The sequence below is a fragment of the Choristoneura fumiferana genome, chromosome 2 (assembly GCF_025370935.1).
Source record: "Choristoneura fumiferana chromosome 2, NRCan_CFum_1, whole genome shotgun sequence".
NCBI lineage: Eukaryota > Metazoa > Arthropoda > Insecta > Lepidoptera > Tortricidae > Choristoneura > Choristoneura fumiferana.
In genome coordinates, this window is record NC_133473.1 from 21,730,433 (window position 1) to 21,743,623 (window position 13,191).

General features: G+C 38.2%; 1 protein-coding gene across 1 annotated transcript; it reads right to left on the reverse strand.

Annotated features, from left to right (window-relative positions):
- Positions 1-8,686: 8,686 nt before the first annotated feature.
- Positions 8,687-9,088, reverse strand: LOC141445571 (uncharacterized). The gene has a single exon (XM_074111406.1). It carries the CDS (start codon positions 9,086-9,088, stop codon positions 8,687-8,689), a length of 402 nt encoding a protein of 133 aa, XP_073967507.1.
- Positions 9,089-13,191: the final 4,103 nt, after the last annotated feature.

Here is a 13,191-nt window from a genome sequence, read left to right on the forward strand (position 1 = left end):
CATACTGGCATGTGACGTCACACGCCAGTACCGTCATACTTGCTGCATAGAGAAAAGCGTTTGAAAAAGAGAGACATGTATATAGATTTTAAAAAAAATCACTATAAATCCTATTTTCAACCGATTTAATTTTCTCTTCGCTAAACACTATCTGTATTTTCATAATAATATTAGATATGGCAAATCAGGAGTTGTCAAATACCGTATTGTACAAATTCAAGATTCTAAACCCAGTGCTGAAATTTCAAGATTTTTCCTATCCCGTGAGAATATCGGGATAAAAAGTAGCCTATGTGTTATTCCAGATGTCCAGTACCTACATACCAAATTTCATGACTCTAAGCCTAGCGGTTATTATTTCGAGATTTTATCTCTATTGTACCTTTTTTGACAAATTTTAAACCTAAAATTGCTAAAAGTGGCTCCAAAGCGGTAACGTTTCGTGTGCTCTGCCTTCCCCATTGGAATACAGGCGTGGTGTTTGTGTGTGTGTATCCCTATCCCGTGGGAATATCGGGATAAAAAGTAGCCTATGTGTTGTTATTCCAGAGGTTCAGCTACCTACATACCAAATTTCATGGCTCTAAGCCCCGAGATTGTTATTTCGAGATTTTATCCCTAGGTATCCCGTGGGAATATCGGGATAAAAAATAACCTATGTGTTATTCCAGACGACCAGCTAGCCACATACCAAATTTCACGGCTCTAAGCCCAGCGGTTGTTATTTTGAGATTTTATCCCTATCCCGTGGGAATATCGGGATAAAAAGTAGCCTATGTCCCGTCTCCTGGTTCTAAGCTACCTCCCCACCAATTTTCAGCCAAATCGGTACAGCCGTTCTTGAGTTATAAATGGTGTAACTAACACGACTTTCTTTTATATATATAGATTTGTTGCTGTTTATCTCACTACCTATATTTATTTTGGACGTATATTACATGTACGATATAATTATGTATGTATTCGTAGATGTATTGCTGGTACGTTTAAATTTTCTGATCTACTTTTGATGCACCACCTGTTGTAAACTAGTCCTTCCTTCTTTCTGTAAAAAAGGTTGCCTAGAAGAGATCGCTCTTAAGCGATAAGGCCGCCTATTGCTCACCTTGTAATTTTAATAATTTGTTTTCTGTATCGCTTACTATGTCTGGTGTACAATAAAGAGTCTTTGTATTGTATTGTATTGTATCTTTCTAAGGATTTCGTATTTTATACGGAATCTTCCAAGTTTAGGTATATTTTATACCTTAGGCTGCTATTTACTCATAAATAAACTACTAAGACTGAGTACTTTAGCGACATATTCATTTGATAAGAACTTGTTTAAAAATTGGTAGACAATTATTTGGCTGATGGTACCTAGTTATAATTTTTTTTTCTTGCTTTTTTATAACCGATCGTAATGAAATTCGGTACATATATAATTTAAGATCCCAAAAAGGACACAGGATTAGGTCCAGAAAAAACTTAAAAAAAAAAACTCAGCCGAAGTCTCGCGCAAATAGTGACATAATATTTAACGTAAAAACCACGTCCCTCTAAGCTCTATAGCAAATTATATCATAGCATAGCGCATACATTTCGTTACAGCGATAAAGTACTCGTTGCTCCAGCAGTTCCGCTCTCGCTACGCGTAGCCCCTCGAAATACGTAGCAGTCTACGAGCTACGCCGTAGCACCGCGTAGCAAAGTTTACCAACAACTTAAAGTGTATTTTATTTTAGACTTTGAATTGCCAAGCTAGGCTAATTGGATAAGTCTTATTTGTGATTTTAACTTTGATTCTAAATTACATATTTGATTATGTTATTAATGAGATAACACTGAAAAAATAAGATTGAAATATTTTTTTAGTAAAGTTGATATAAGCCTACATTTGTCCCACAGCTGGGCACAGGTCTCTACTCAGAACGCACGCGGGCTCAGTACGGATTGGGAACTTTACACACAGTTTGTGCAAGTTACGATATTTCCATTCATTATTAAGCTCATGGTAAAATTCAAATGTAATGCCGCACAAGAACTTCGAAAAATTCAGAGGCACGACCCGGGTTGAACCCAAGATGCTCTGCTTTCAAGGCAAAGGTCAAACCACTAGGCCACCGTGGTTTTGTAAAAAAAGATAACTTTTACATGCAAAATTCTTTGTAATATTATGGAAAATGTGGAAAATGAGAAAGATGGTCAGGACACCTGCAACACTAGAGGATAGCAGATGCGTTGCCGGCCTCTAAAGCGTTAAAAATGTGTCAGTTACTCCTCTATACGGTCCTCTAGCTCATTTCGTAAACTTTTTCTATTTTAGACTCACCTCCGTCGTCAGCAATGACCGTCGATAAACAGCTTAAAAAGTCCACTATAACTTTAACAGTAAATTACTAAGGTAATTAGACACCGATTACAAGTACTACAATAAATACAAACTACAAAACTAACACTAACTTTCACAACCAACTGAGTTAGCGACTACTTAAACCTACTTCATAAACGCGTCATAAAAATTGAAAAAATTTGGCGAGCGTTATTCGGAAACGCGCGGCCCCGAGTTTTAAAAAGTTTAGTTAGGGTTGGTGCTGGTCGCGTGCTGCGAGCCTCGGCGGCGGTATAGCACTGAACGCTATCACACAGTAACGACTGATATCGTAGGTCTAGAATAGATGTAGGCACAGTAGACAGCCCTAGGAACTGTGCATGTGTGCGTTGCATTTAATGCTGCGCTGCGTGTATTTGTTCTTATTTCGCGATGGTGTTTTGTTTTTCATGAACGTTTTTGAAAATGGAACTAATGAGGTTCTTTGACGGGCGATGGTTTTAGTGTCGAGAGGTCCTTTTATCGATACAGCCTTGCTTGCCACCACCAAACTAAGCAAAGCTAGTACTATGGATACTAGGCAACGGATAAACATACTTATATACATAAATACGTACTTAAATCCAAGACCCGAGAGCAAATATTCGTATTATTCATACAAATATCCGCCCCGACCGGGAATCGAACCCGGGACCTCAAGCTTCGTAGTCGGGTTCTCTAACTACTAGGCCATCTGGTCGTCTAAAATTAATAGTGAATTTTATTAAAAAACACTTTTGAAAAATAAGTCTCAGCAAATGTTACAATCAGGAAGGACATAATGATTATTCACATGCTTTTGGTATCATAAGGTAGGGCCTCGGTAATCCGGACTCCCGCTTGTTCGGTGATCGCTGTAATCCGGCCGGGCAATGGGCTTCGCGACGGAGGCGGGCGGGTGTAGGTGCGGGCTGCCATGAGCCAATGCGTCGTCAGTCTTTTGTTTATCGCCTTTCGTGTATACTTAAATATGCCATACTATAATCCGGACGCCTCGGTAGTCCGGAAAGGGTCTTGTTTTTGCCTCTCCGGATTACGGAGGCCCTACTGTAATAGTAACTGTTTTTTCTAAAACGTTTCGCAGTAAAGAAACATTGTTTACCCTTTTTCTAATGCTAAAACAAAACAAAGTAAGTAAAGTGTAAGTATTTCATCCGTTGAAAAAAAAGTAAACAATCAACTATTCAATCCAGTCGCTTGCCGAAAATTAAACTGAAAAAAATAGCTAATAAATTCGAATTAACGTGTTCTTTCATTTACCAACATAACCTCAAACACGAAACTATTTCTCTTTTTGAACTCAAAAGAAATAGCTCAGCCTACCTCCACCAATTTCAGCCAATGAGCCAAATTGTCTCCACCTCAACATTTTGCCAGCCTTTGATCTGAATTCCATCGGACAAAGACAAACTTTACGAGCTAGCGTACCGAATTCGAATCCAACTTTCATTATTGAGGAATCACGAAAACTACAAAGCATTTTTAGTTGCAAAGGCCGGATGTGGTTACGTTTCGAATTTTCGTCACAATGCGCGTACAAAGGGGTGATTGCGCTCAGACACGAACCATCGAGGAGTTTGAAATGCGCGCCATCTAGCGACGGAAATGGGAACCGCTTAGCGCCGCCATGATTGAGAGGCTGCAATTGAAGTGCAACTTTGGGACGCGCCCGGCGGTGCTAAATCTATGAAGTCCGGTGCTGGGTAACTTTTGTACTGTTTACTGCATTATTTGTTAAAATCTATTTGATGAGATTAGTCAATTGATATACTTTTGAACTGAGCAAGAATGAAGCGCGTGAGAAGTATCTCCGTTATTATAGTTAAGATCTTAAGAGCTTAAGATAAAATCATGTTTGCTGATTTCTTATGACCGGCTGTCTACGGCTGTCTGTAGTAAAACTACTCGGCAAGTCGCATTACTCAACCGACTTTCGTGTAACTTGGTAAGCAAGTTCGATAATTATTACCTATAATAGATTTATATTAGATTTTTTGTTTATAAAATTTTTGGGACTTTTTATTCGACTGATAAAAATAGTCTAGGCGAGCGAAGACGGTGGTAAAGGCTAAATAAAGATAATATTGCAAAAAAATATTTATGTTGCAGATTTTCATGAATGGCGGTGATCTTTACTGTCATCGCTTGGTCGTTTGTCACACTTTGTCAATAAAAAAACATCATTTATTTCCTTGAAGTCTAATTTACTATTTTCATTCTTTCGATGACCACAAAATAACTTCATAAACCATAAAGCAGCAGAAAACATGCACGCTTCTTTTCATTTGTTCAAACCTTACCTATGAAAGATTCTTTCGTTAGTGGTCGTTGTGAATTGTCAGTTAGACAGAAGCATCCGACATGAACTATGACGTCACTTAATTAATACGACGACCATAGAAATAAACGGGAACGTATCTGAACATCGAAAATTGAAATATCGATAGTTTAACCTTATCGCCGCCACGTCAAACACAAAATACATCACCCATACGCCAGGCTTGTATATTGCAATGCCTAAAATTTAACCTTAACTCAATTGAACGAAGGTTGCTTTTGCATTGATATTATGGACGTATATATAGGTCGTCGGCGTGGAACCTGCGGTGGGTTTGTATGAGTCGTTGGCGTCGTAAAGGTTAAAATATCGACGGTCAAAATATCGAACCTGACGTAACCTAGCCTACTTTCGATATTTTGACTGTCGATTTTTTTACATTAGATATTATTACATTAATTTTCGATATTCAAAAATTAAAAAAAAGGTACGCTTTTTTTTAAAACGCCCATGTACGTATTAGTCATGCAGGTTTGCCGTTAAAGCGTGTTTTAAGTTTTATTTATTATATTTTTGCGTCATTCGAACTACTTTCCAGTTTCACATCTCTTAAAAAACAGACCGTGTCAAGATATTTCATACAAAAATTTGTCCGATGCATATTACCTTTACTTCCGTAGCGCAGGACAAGCCCAACTATCCAGCCCACCTGTGGTCCAACTTTGTCGCCGCGATTTAATTAGTTATGGTAATGAGCCCAGGAAACGGCTCAGCCGGTGTCCCGATGTAAATTGTTTCAGTTAGTTTGCGGTTCTGTTGGTACATCTTCAAAGTTCCGGTTGCCTGCGAGTCCGGGCACTGTGACTGCGTTAATGCATCCAGCGGCCATGTCTAACGCGCGGGCACTCGCGATCCTATGCACCATCTCTGTCTACCATCAACCTGTAAGTGAAACAGAAAGAAGTGCCAAAAACGAATACCAATAACCTAACCAACAATAAGTATAAGTCAATAAGTGTGTGTAGTATGTTTGTTACTCCTTCACGCTAAAACGGCTGGACGCATTTAGATGAAATTTGGCACGAAGATAGCTGGACGTCTGGAAAAACATATATGTTACTATCTATCCCGATATTCTCACGGGATTAGGATAAAATCTCGAAGTAACAACCACTGGGCTTAGAGTCATGAAATTTGGTATGTAGGTAGCTGGACGTCTGGACTGTAATAACACATAGGAAAGAAAGAAATACATTTATTCACAACACAGCAATAGACAACACTACACAAGACACAACAATATTATTAAGTGCGACAGCATAGATAGGCTACTTTTTATCCCGATATTCCCCCGGGGTAGGGATAAAATCTTGAAATTTCTACCACTGGGTTTAATGTCTTGAAATTTTACACAGCTATTCTTAACACAACCTCAATGAACACCACGATATAAAATTTCGGAATTCCCAGGGGAATATTGTAAAATCCTGGATTTTCAATTATTACTACTAGATCGAATAGTAAACGCGTGCGAAGCCTCGCGTAAACTCTAGTAAAAAAGAAAAAATAAAATAAATATCATGGGACACTTGACACCAATTAACCCAGTCCCAAACTAAGCAAAGCACAAGCTTTGCTAGGCCTAGTATCCATAGTACAAACTATGGATACTAGGCAACCATGAACTCTACATGACATGATGATGATGATGACATGACCGTGATGCGTACTTTAGTTCTCGATCAAAATGTAAACTTCTAGATCATTATAACGCCCCATGCTCATCCCCAGGCGGGGATCGCACGAAGCATAAATTTTAATAAAACCGCGTACAACCCGCGGTGATAGATTTGTAACATTTTATGGGGTAGTAAGAGCCCTTTATAGGTTTAATGGATATAATATTCAATATAAAATGAAAGTTTTTTGTGATCTATTTATGCAGTAGAGTAATCCCCTACATAGTGTTGACACGTAGTGATTATTATTCTGTTGTGTGTCTGTTGACACTTGAAAAAGTACTTTATAATTTTATTGTTACTTACACTGTCGATAATTAATAATAGAGTCCCTGTATGTATGTATATAGGTCCTGGCCGATTCCGGCTGCAGTGACTGCTAAAACTATTGGATGAGAGGGCTACGGTTATTCACCCGTTCATGTGCCTTTAAATGAGTGCAATAGCCAATTTTATAATAGAGTCCTTAACCAACCACTGAACCATTAAATCCCGTAGGGGAAATTAAATACCAGGGATTTACTTATTCCCTTGAGATTTCCCAAAAACTACGTCGTGGATTTCATTAATGTTGCGTTTAAAATTCTGGGATTTTAACTTGATCTCGTGGAAATAGTAAAAATAGCTCATGTCATTGTGTCGAAACGTCAAGCGATCTACATGCCAAATTTCATCCAAATCCGTCCAGCCGTTTTAAGGTGATGAAGTAACAAACATAACACGTCATATTATACGTACTCGCATACTTTTACATTTTTTTATTAGTAGAATTTCCCGATGCGGTGGCCGGAAAGGACTGGATGCGAAAGGCGCAAAACCGGGAAGAATGGCGTGCATTAGAAGAGACCTACACTCAGCATTGGGTTGTGAAAGGTTGAAAAGAAGAAGAAGATTAGTAGAATTAAAAATGTTATGTTTATAGAACTTTATTTTTCTCAAAATAAATTATTACATTTCACTTAATGAGAATTTATACTAATGCACAATTTATAACCAGTAAGCACCATGAGGTGCATACAAAGAAGAAAAAAACAATACTTAAACGTCTAAGTATAAGACTTAATTAAACCAATGTCTAACTTAAGGCCCTCAAAGAACTTAAAACTGCGTCAACCTACAGACACTAAGTATCTCTTAATTAACAGGCCTACAATAAACAAAATAAAAGTCTAAATGAAAATACTTAAAATTAAATTGACGTGGAAAATTCAGTTCCCGCGGGACAGCGAGAAACGAATTCTTCGCGGACGGAATTTTACAAAAATAATTCCAAGAATAACCCTAACCAACAAAAAGTTGAAAACCCCTGACTTTGTCACTGCAAAGTTCAATATCACAAAAACGGCTAAACTGATTTTGATGAAACATATCTAAGAACCATCGCTAGAAAACCTGATAAAAAACAGCATTAAAATCAGTCCACCCGTTTAAGAGCTACGTTGCCACAGCCAGACACACACAGAGACACATATAGCGGTCAAACTTATAACTCCCCTCTTTTTAAGTCGGGGGTTAAAATCGTACTAAATTAAGATAAACCAAGATTACTGAACAAACTAGTATCTACCTAACTATTAAGTCTAAGGAACCACCTAGTTAAGGTAAATCGGTCCAGATAAGTACTGGATTGTGCCTGTTCTTCGGACTGTTACGTTTTATCTACCAGATAACAGTTTAATTTAACGGCTGGATAACGAAATGCTCTCGAGACTTGGTTTTTGCGTGAATTTTAAACAGAGCCTAAATTTGAACGCAAAAACATTTAAATAATTATTTCGAATCTACGGCTGGAAAATAGAGCGTGATAAACTTGAAATAGGATTAGAACCCTAATTTTATTATGAATACGAAAGTTTGTAAGTGTGTTTTTGTATTCTCTTCTCTCTCTCTCTTTTTCAGCCCATATTCAAATTCAAAATGTTTATTGCCAGAACATAGTTAATAAAAAAGGTCTTAGTGCTACAAAATGTTCTTATGTTCTACCTTAATTGGGCGTGCAATATTAAAATCATTTTCTCTCAGCGTTTACAATATAAGAAAATACTCTCAGTCTCTTATATTTTCTAATTATTACAATCATCATCATCATCATATCAGTATGTCGTCCACTGCTTGACATGGGCATTGAGCACGATCCTCACTTCATCCAGCTCTTAGCCGCCCTGCGAAGATCATCCACCGAGTCTACTACGTTTCGTTTAATCCACTCATACATTATTACAATACAATAACTCTTAATCATTTCCTCTTCTTTGTTATTAAAATTTATTGTTTTCATTTATTCGATGATTATCATTGCAAATTATTACTATTATAATGTCAGTTCACTATTATGTCAACCACAGTCATAGCCACCCAATTCTGAGTGTAGGCATCCTGCATTGCTCGCCACTCATCTCGGTCCACCGCTCTCCTCATCTGGCACCTTCCCGCCACTTTGACCAGGTCGTCGGTCCACCTCATCTCCTGTCTACCAACGTTTCTCCGCTCGGTTCTGGGTCTCCACTCTATCACGACCTTCCCCCATCTTCCATCACTCCTACGGCATATGTGTCCAGCCCATTTCACTTCACTTTGGGTGATTACTTGGCTGTATCGGTGAGCCTTGTTCGTCTCCGGATCTCCGTATTTCGGAATCTGTCTCGAAGAGATGCCCAACATTGCCGGCTCCATCGGCCCTTGCATGACTTGCAGGGTGTGTATGATCTTCTGCGTGAGCATCCAAGTTTCGGGGGTTTTTGTATTATTTCAAGCTAAAAACTGCTTAACGGATTTCGGTGAAATTTGGTTTCTGTATGTAAGTCGTTAAGGCAAGTCTATATAGTGGTATTACCTATGACCTCTGAGTGTTTCGAAATTTTATACGAAATTATGCATGAGATTTACCATGATCTTTACGGCGAACGTAACCTGGCACCTGCGAAGAAGTTCAATGATGTGTGGGAAGTTCACAATCAGTACTAGATCCGTGTGAGGACTTAAGCCCCAGCTTTTTCGTTCTGAGACTACAAAAAGTTCAATATCTCCAAAACGGCGCAACCGATTTTGATAAAAAATATCTAAGAACCATCGCTAGAAAACCTGCTTTTATATTAAAAAACCGCATTCAAATCGGTCCAACTTATAATACCCCTATTTTGCGTCGGGGTTTAAAAAAACTGCACAATTCTGTAAATCAGTACTCATAATACAGACATTCCACACACACCATGTAGACCAATTATACTTTTTCCCGTAACGCAGCATTAAAGTGCGGGTAGTTTCATTAGTGCAGCCACTGTTTCAGCGCAATTCAATTTTATTATTATTACTATGGATATCGCCAATGATGCTGCGTTCAATTGATTTTGTCTAGGGCTTTACGAGTATAATTTATCGAAAATACAAACTGATACATAGATGCACAGAAAGACCAGAAAAATACACCAGCGCTGGGAATCGAACCCAGGTCCTCGGCATTCCTTGCCACGTGCTGTATACGTGCTAGACATCTATGCTGTAGCCCTCATCGAGAAGCTTTCAGGATTCCATTGGAACTAACCGCTCACCCGGACAAGAGATGTCGTTACTAAGCAATCAAATTAAGATTGGTTTTTGGAGTATTTTTGTTTTTTTTATTTCCACTCCAAATTTTTGTTACTTTTACGGTCATCCCGTAAAACCCATATAATTTAGTCAAGGACTTGTTTAGCAAAACGTGATGGCCCCATTTAGCGGGCCAGAGTTGGTACAATTTTACTAGCTAATATTATAATTGTATAATTATAATGAACATGGATGAGATTAATAAGCTTTTGCTGTGGGTGCCGGTCAGCGTTAGAATATTCGCTCTCCATAACTCCGTATCAGCTGCGCTCGCCAACCCGCTTGCCAAGCGTAGCAAGTATTGACAAGTAGATATAATTTTATTGTTATTTACTGTTTCTTAATTATTACAAGTAAATAAATGCATTTCGCACATGAACTTTGAAAGAGCTCAGAGGTGCTATCTTGGATTTGAACCAACGCTCTTCAACTTGAGAGACCAGAGGCCAAACCGCTAAGCCACACGTTTACAATACATTGAATTTTTGGACACCGTAGTTGGTGTCTTCCCACTAGTTCCATTGACAGTTAGATATTGGAGTTCTATAATAGTACTGACAATAGATCTAGTGGCATACAGAAAACAGGTACACAGAGAAAATTACAATACAATACAATACAAATATTCTTTATTGCACACCATAAAGCAGTAAAAAAACTTATAATATGAACACTTAGATTCAGGGTAGACAATAGGCGGTCTTATCGCTTAAAAGCAATCTCTTCCAGACGACCATTTGGGTACAAGAAATTATTATGTTACAAAAATAGGTGACTACAAGAATACTTAAGCAATAGGCGGAACAGTCGTTACTCAAAGATAAAAATTATATAAAGTAAGATAAAGTTTTATTTACGTTATTTTGGTAATGTTAAGCCCTACCAACATAAGTATTTTCTAAGTAAACTTTAGCTCAACATCTAGCGATCACTTCACGGGTCAACCAATAACGTCAATTTGAACTCCCACAAAGCTACGACATAGGCCGCTGCAGTAGTTACTCGTGGCTCGTAGCCCTTCAATTTGCTATGTAAATGTACCTTTTGTCCGAGGCACCCTGCCACTCTATTTTGTCTGCCACCGTCCACTATTTTGTATGCAATTTTCCACCGATCTGAGAATCGTGGAATGGTGTGTGATTAAGTTGATTCAGGTTAAGTTTCGAAGCTACTTCGTCTTCTAGATACTTCTAGCAACTCAACTCAACTCGTGCGTACTTTACAAGCTTTTATTTGTTTATGGGGTTGTAAAAAATATATAGCTCGTTGAGTTTCTTGCCGGATTCTTCTCAACGGAGGTTTTCCGAAACAGTGGTAGATTTTTTCTACATTCATAAGTGCCTGTTATACTTATCCTAAACTGAATAAAGATATTTTCACTTTTAAAGCTAAATTTTAAAGTGAAAGTCTATTCAATTCGAGTCATTAGATTTCATCAGAGCTTAGACAGCTTGGATGTGAATGCAATATATGTAGTAAAAAAAACTTGTATTAAACATGATTTTAGGGCGCCGAACCTTATTAGGAAAAAATGGAACCCTTATAGGATCATTTATTGAATCAGGCGTTAGGGCTAGGCTTTACGGCTCGAGCCAAATGGAAAACTCTTCTACGAGCCCTATGCCCCTAGTGAGGGATAACAGGATCACATCATCATCATCATCATCATACATTGAAATATGGCAATTTTAACGTGAAATTGTTTAAATAAAGACACCATTTAAAAAAAATTATAACAAAAATTTATTGATTTTGTTTAAAAAACGGGATCACCCCTACATTTTCATTCGCTAGGGTTTTAAGCTACTCCTAATTAAGTGTTGAACCCCGAGAGTACCTTAAATAATAGTTCTAAATGGCTTACAAATAATAGACCACTAGAGACTAATTACCTTATCGCCTGAGCAATGCGTCACACCAATTTTCGAGTATCTAAAATGGGGAGTTAAACCGTTCCGCGTTAATTTAAAGCTGCTCAGGGTCTTTACCACATAATCCTACTTTCTACTAAATAAATGCGAAAGTTTATAAATTTACAGTGTCTCTGAAAACAGGTCTTTAAATGCAAGATTCTATTCTCTGACACCCCACACTTCAGTCTACTCGTGATCACGGCCACTATAATGTGGTCGAAACATCGAGGTAAATATTATTCGTGAAACTACCGTGAGACTCACTCATATTGACCCGGATAACTCACGTCTTAAATCGAGTTTAGCTCGACAGTGCGCGAGTTGCAGTAGCCGCTGAGTCGCGTTGCTCCACAGACGAAGGGCTACGGATTAGCCCGAAACATGTCGAGCTAAACTCGATTTAAGACGAGAGTTATCCGGGTCAATATATTTAACATTATTTGTGTATGTATTTTGACTATGAGATTCTATTCTTGAAATAACTATACTATTGATCCTCAAAGTTTAATCGATAAATCACTGTATCGGACATGGTGGTGTTATCGATGTCTTATGTTACAAAGGATTTCCACAGTACGGACTACGGACGCCTTTAAATAGTAATTCAACATTTGACATTTCTAAGATAAACATTAGTCAATGTGCTGGCAATTTAGCATTGTATTGCATACGTCGAAAATTACATTAAATCTGTCTGAAAAAAATAGAATGCACCCTGATCTGATTTTAGGTCTTCCGGTTACTTCCTCTATCAATAATAAAAGCTTTATATATACATTTTTTTTATTTGACTGGATGTCAAACGAGCAAGTGGATATCCTGATGGTAAGAGATTACCACCGCCCATAAACATCTGCAACACCAGGGGTATTGCAGATGCGTTGCCAACCTAGAGGCCTAAGTTGGGATACCTCAAGTGCCAGTTATTTCACCGGCTGTCTTACTCTCCACGACTAAACACAACACAGTACAAGCACTGCTGCTTCACGGCAGGATTAGCGAGCAAGATGGTGGTAGCAATCCGGGCGGACCTTGCACAAGGTCCTACCACCTGCAGAACAGAACATATTGATAAAAGGAAACAAATCTTAACACTACTTTACTATTTTAAAACCCAAAACTCTTAATCCAAAAAATCATTTCAACCAACCCCTTATATTCATTAAACCCCGTTCATTGATTCCCATAATCGGCGTGCAATCATCAAATCATTGATTCCATCATCGAATCATGCGTAGCCCAATTGCAGGCTATCAATATGGAAATTGCTTTACGGGAACTGGCCATTGTGGGAATGACCTGGGTTTAGGGGTCGGCAATATTGCT

Excerpts from the sequence above, each read along its gene's own strand:
- LOC141445571 (XM_074111406.1), bottom strand. The coding sequence starts at position 9,088 with ATGCTCACGCAGAAGATCATACACACCCTGCAAGTCATGCAAGGGCCG.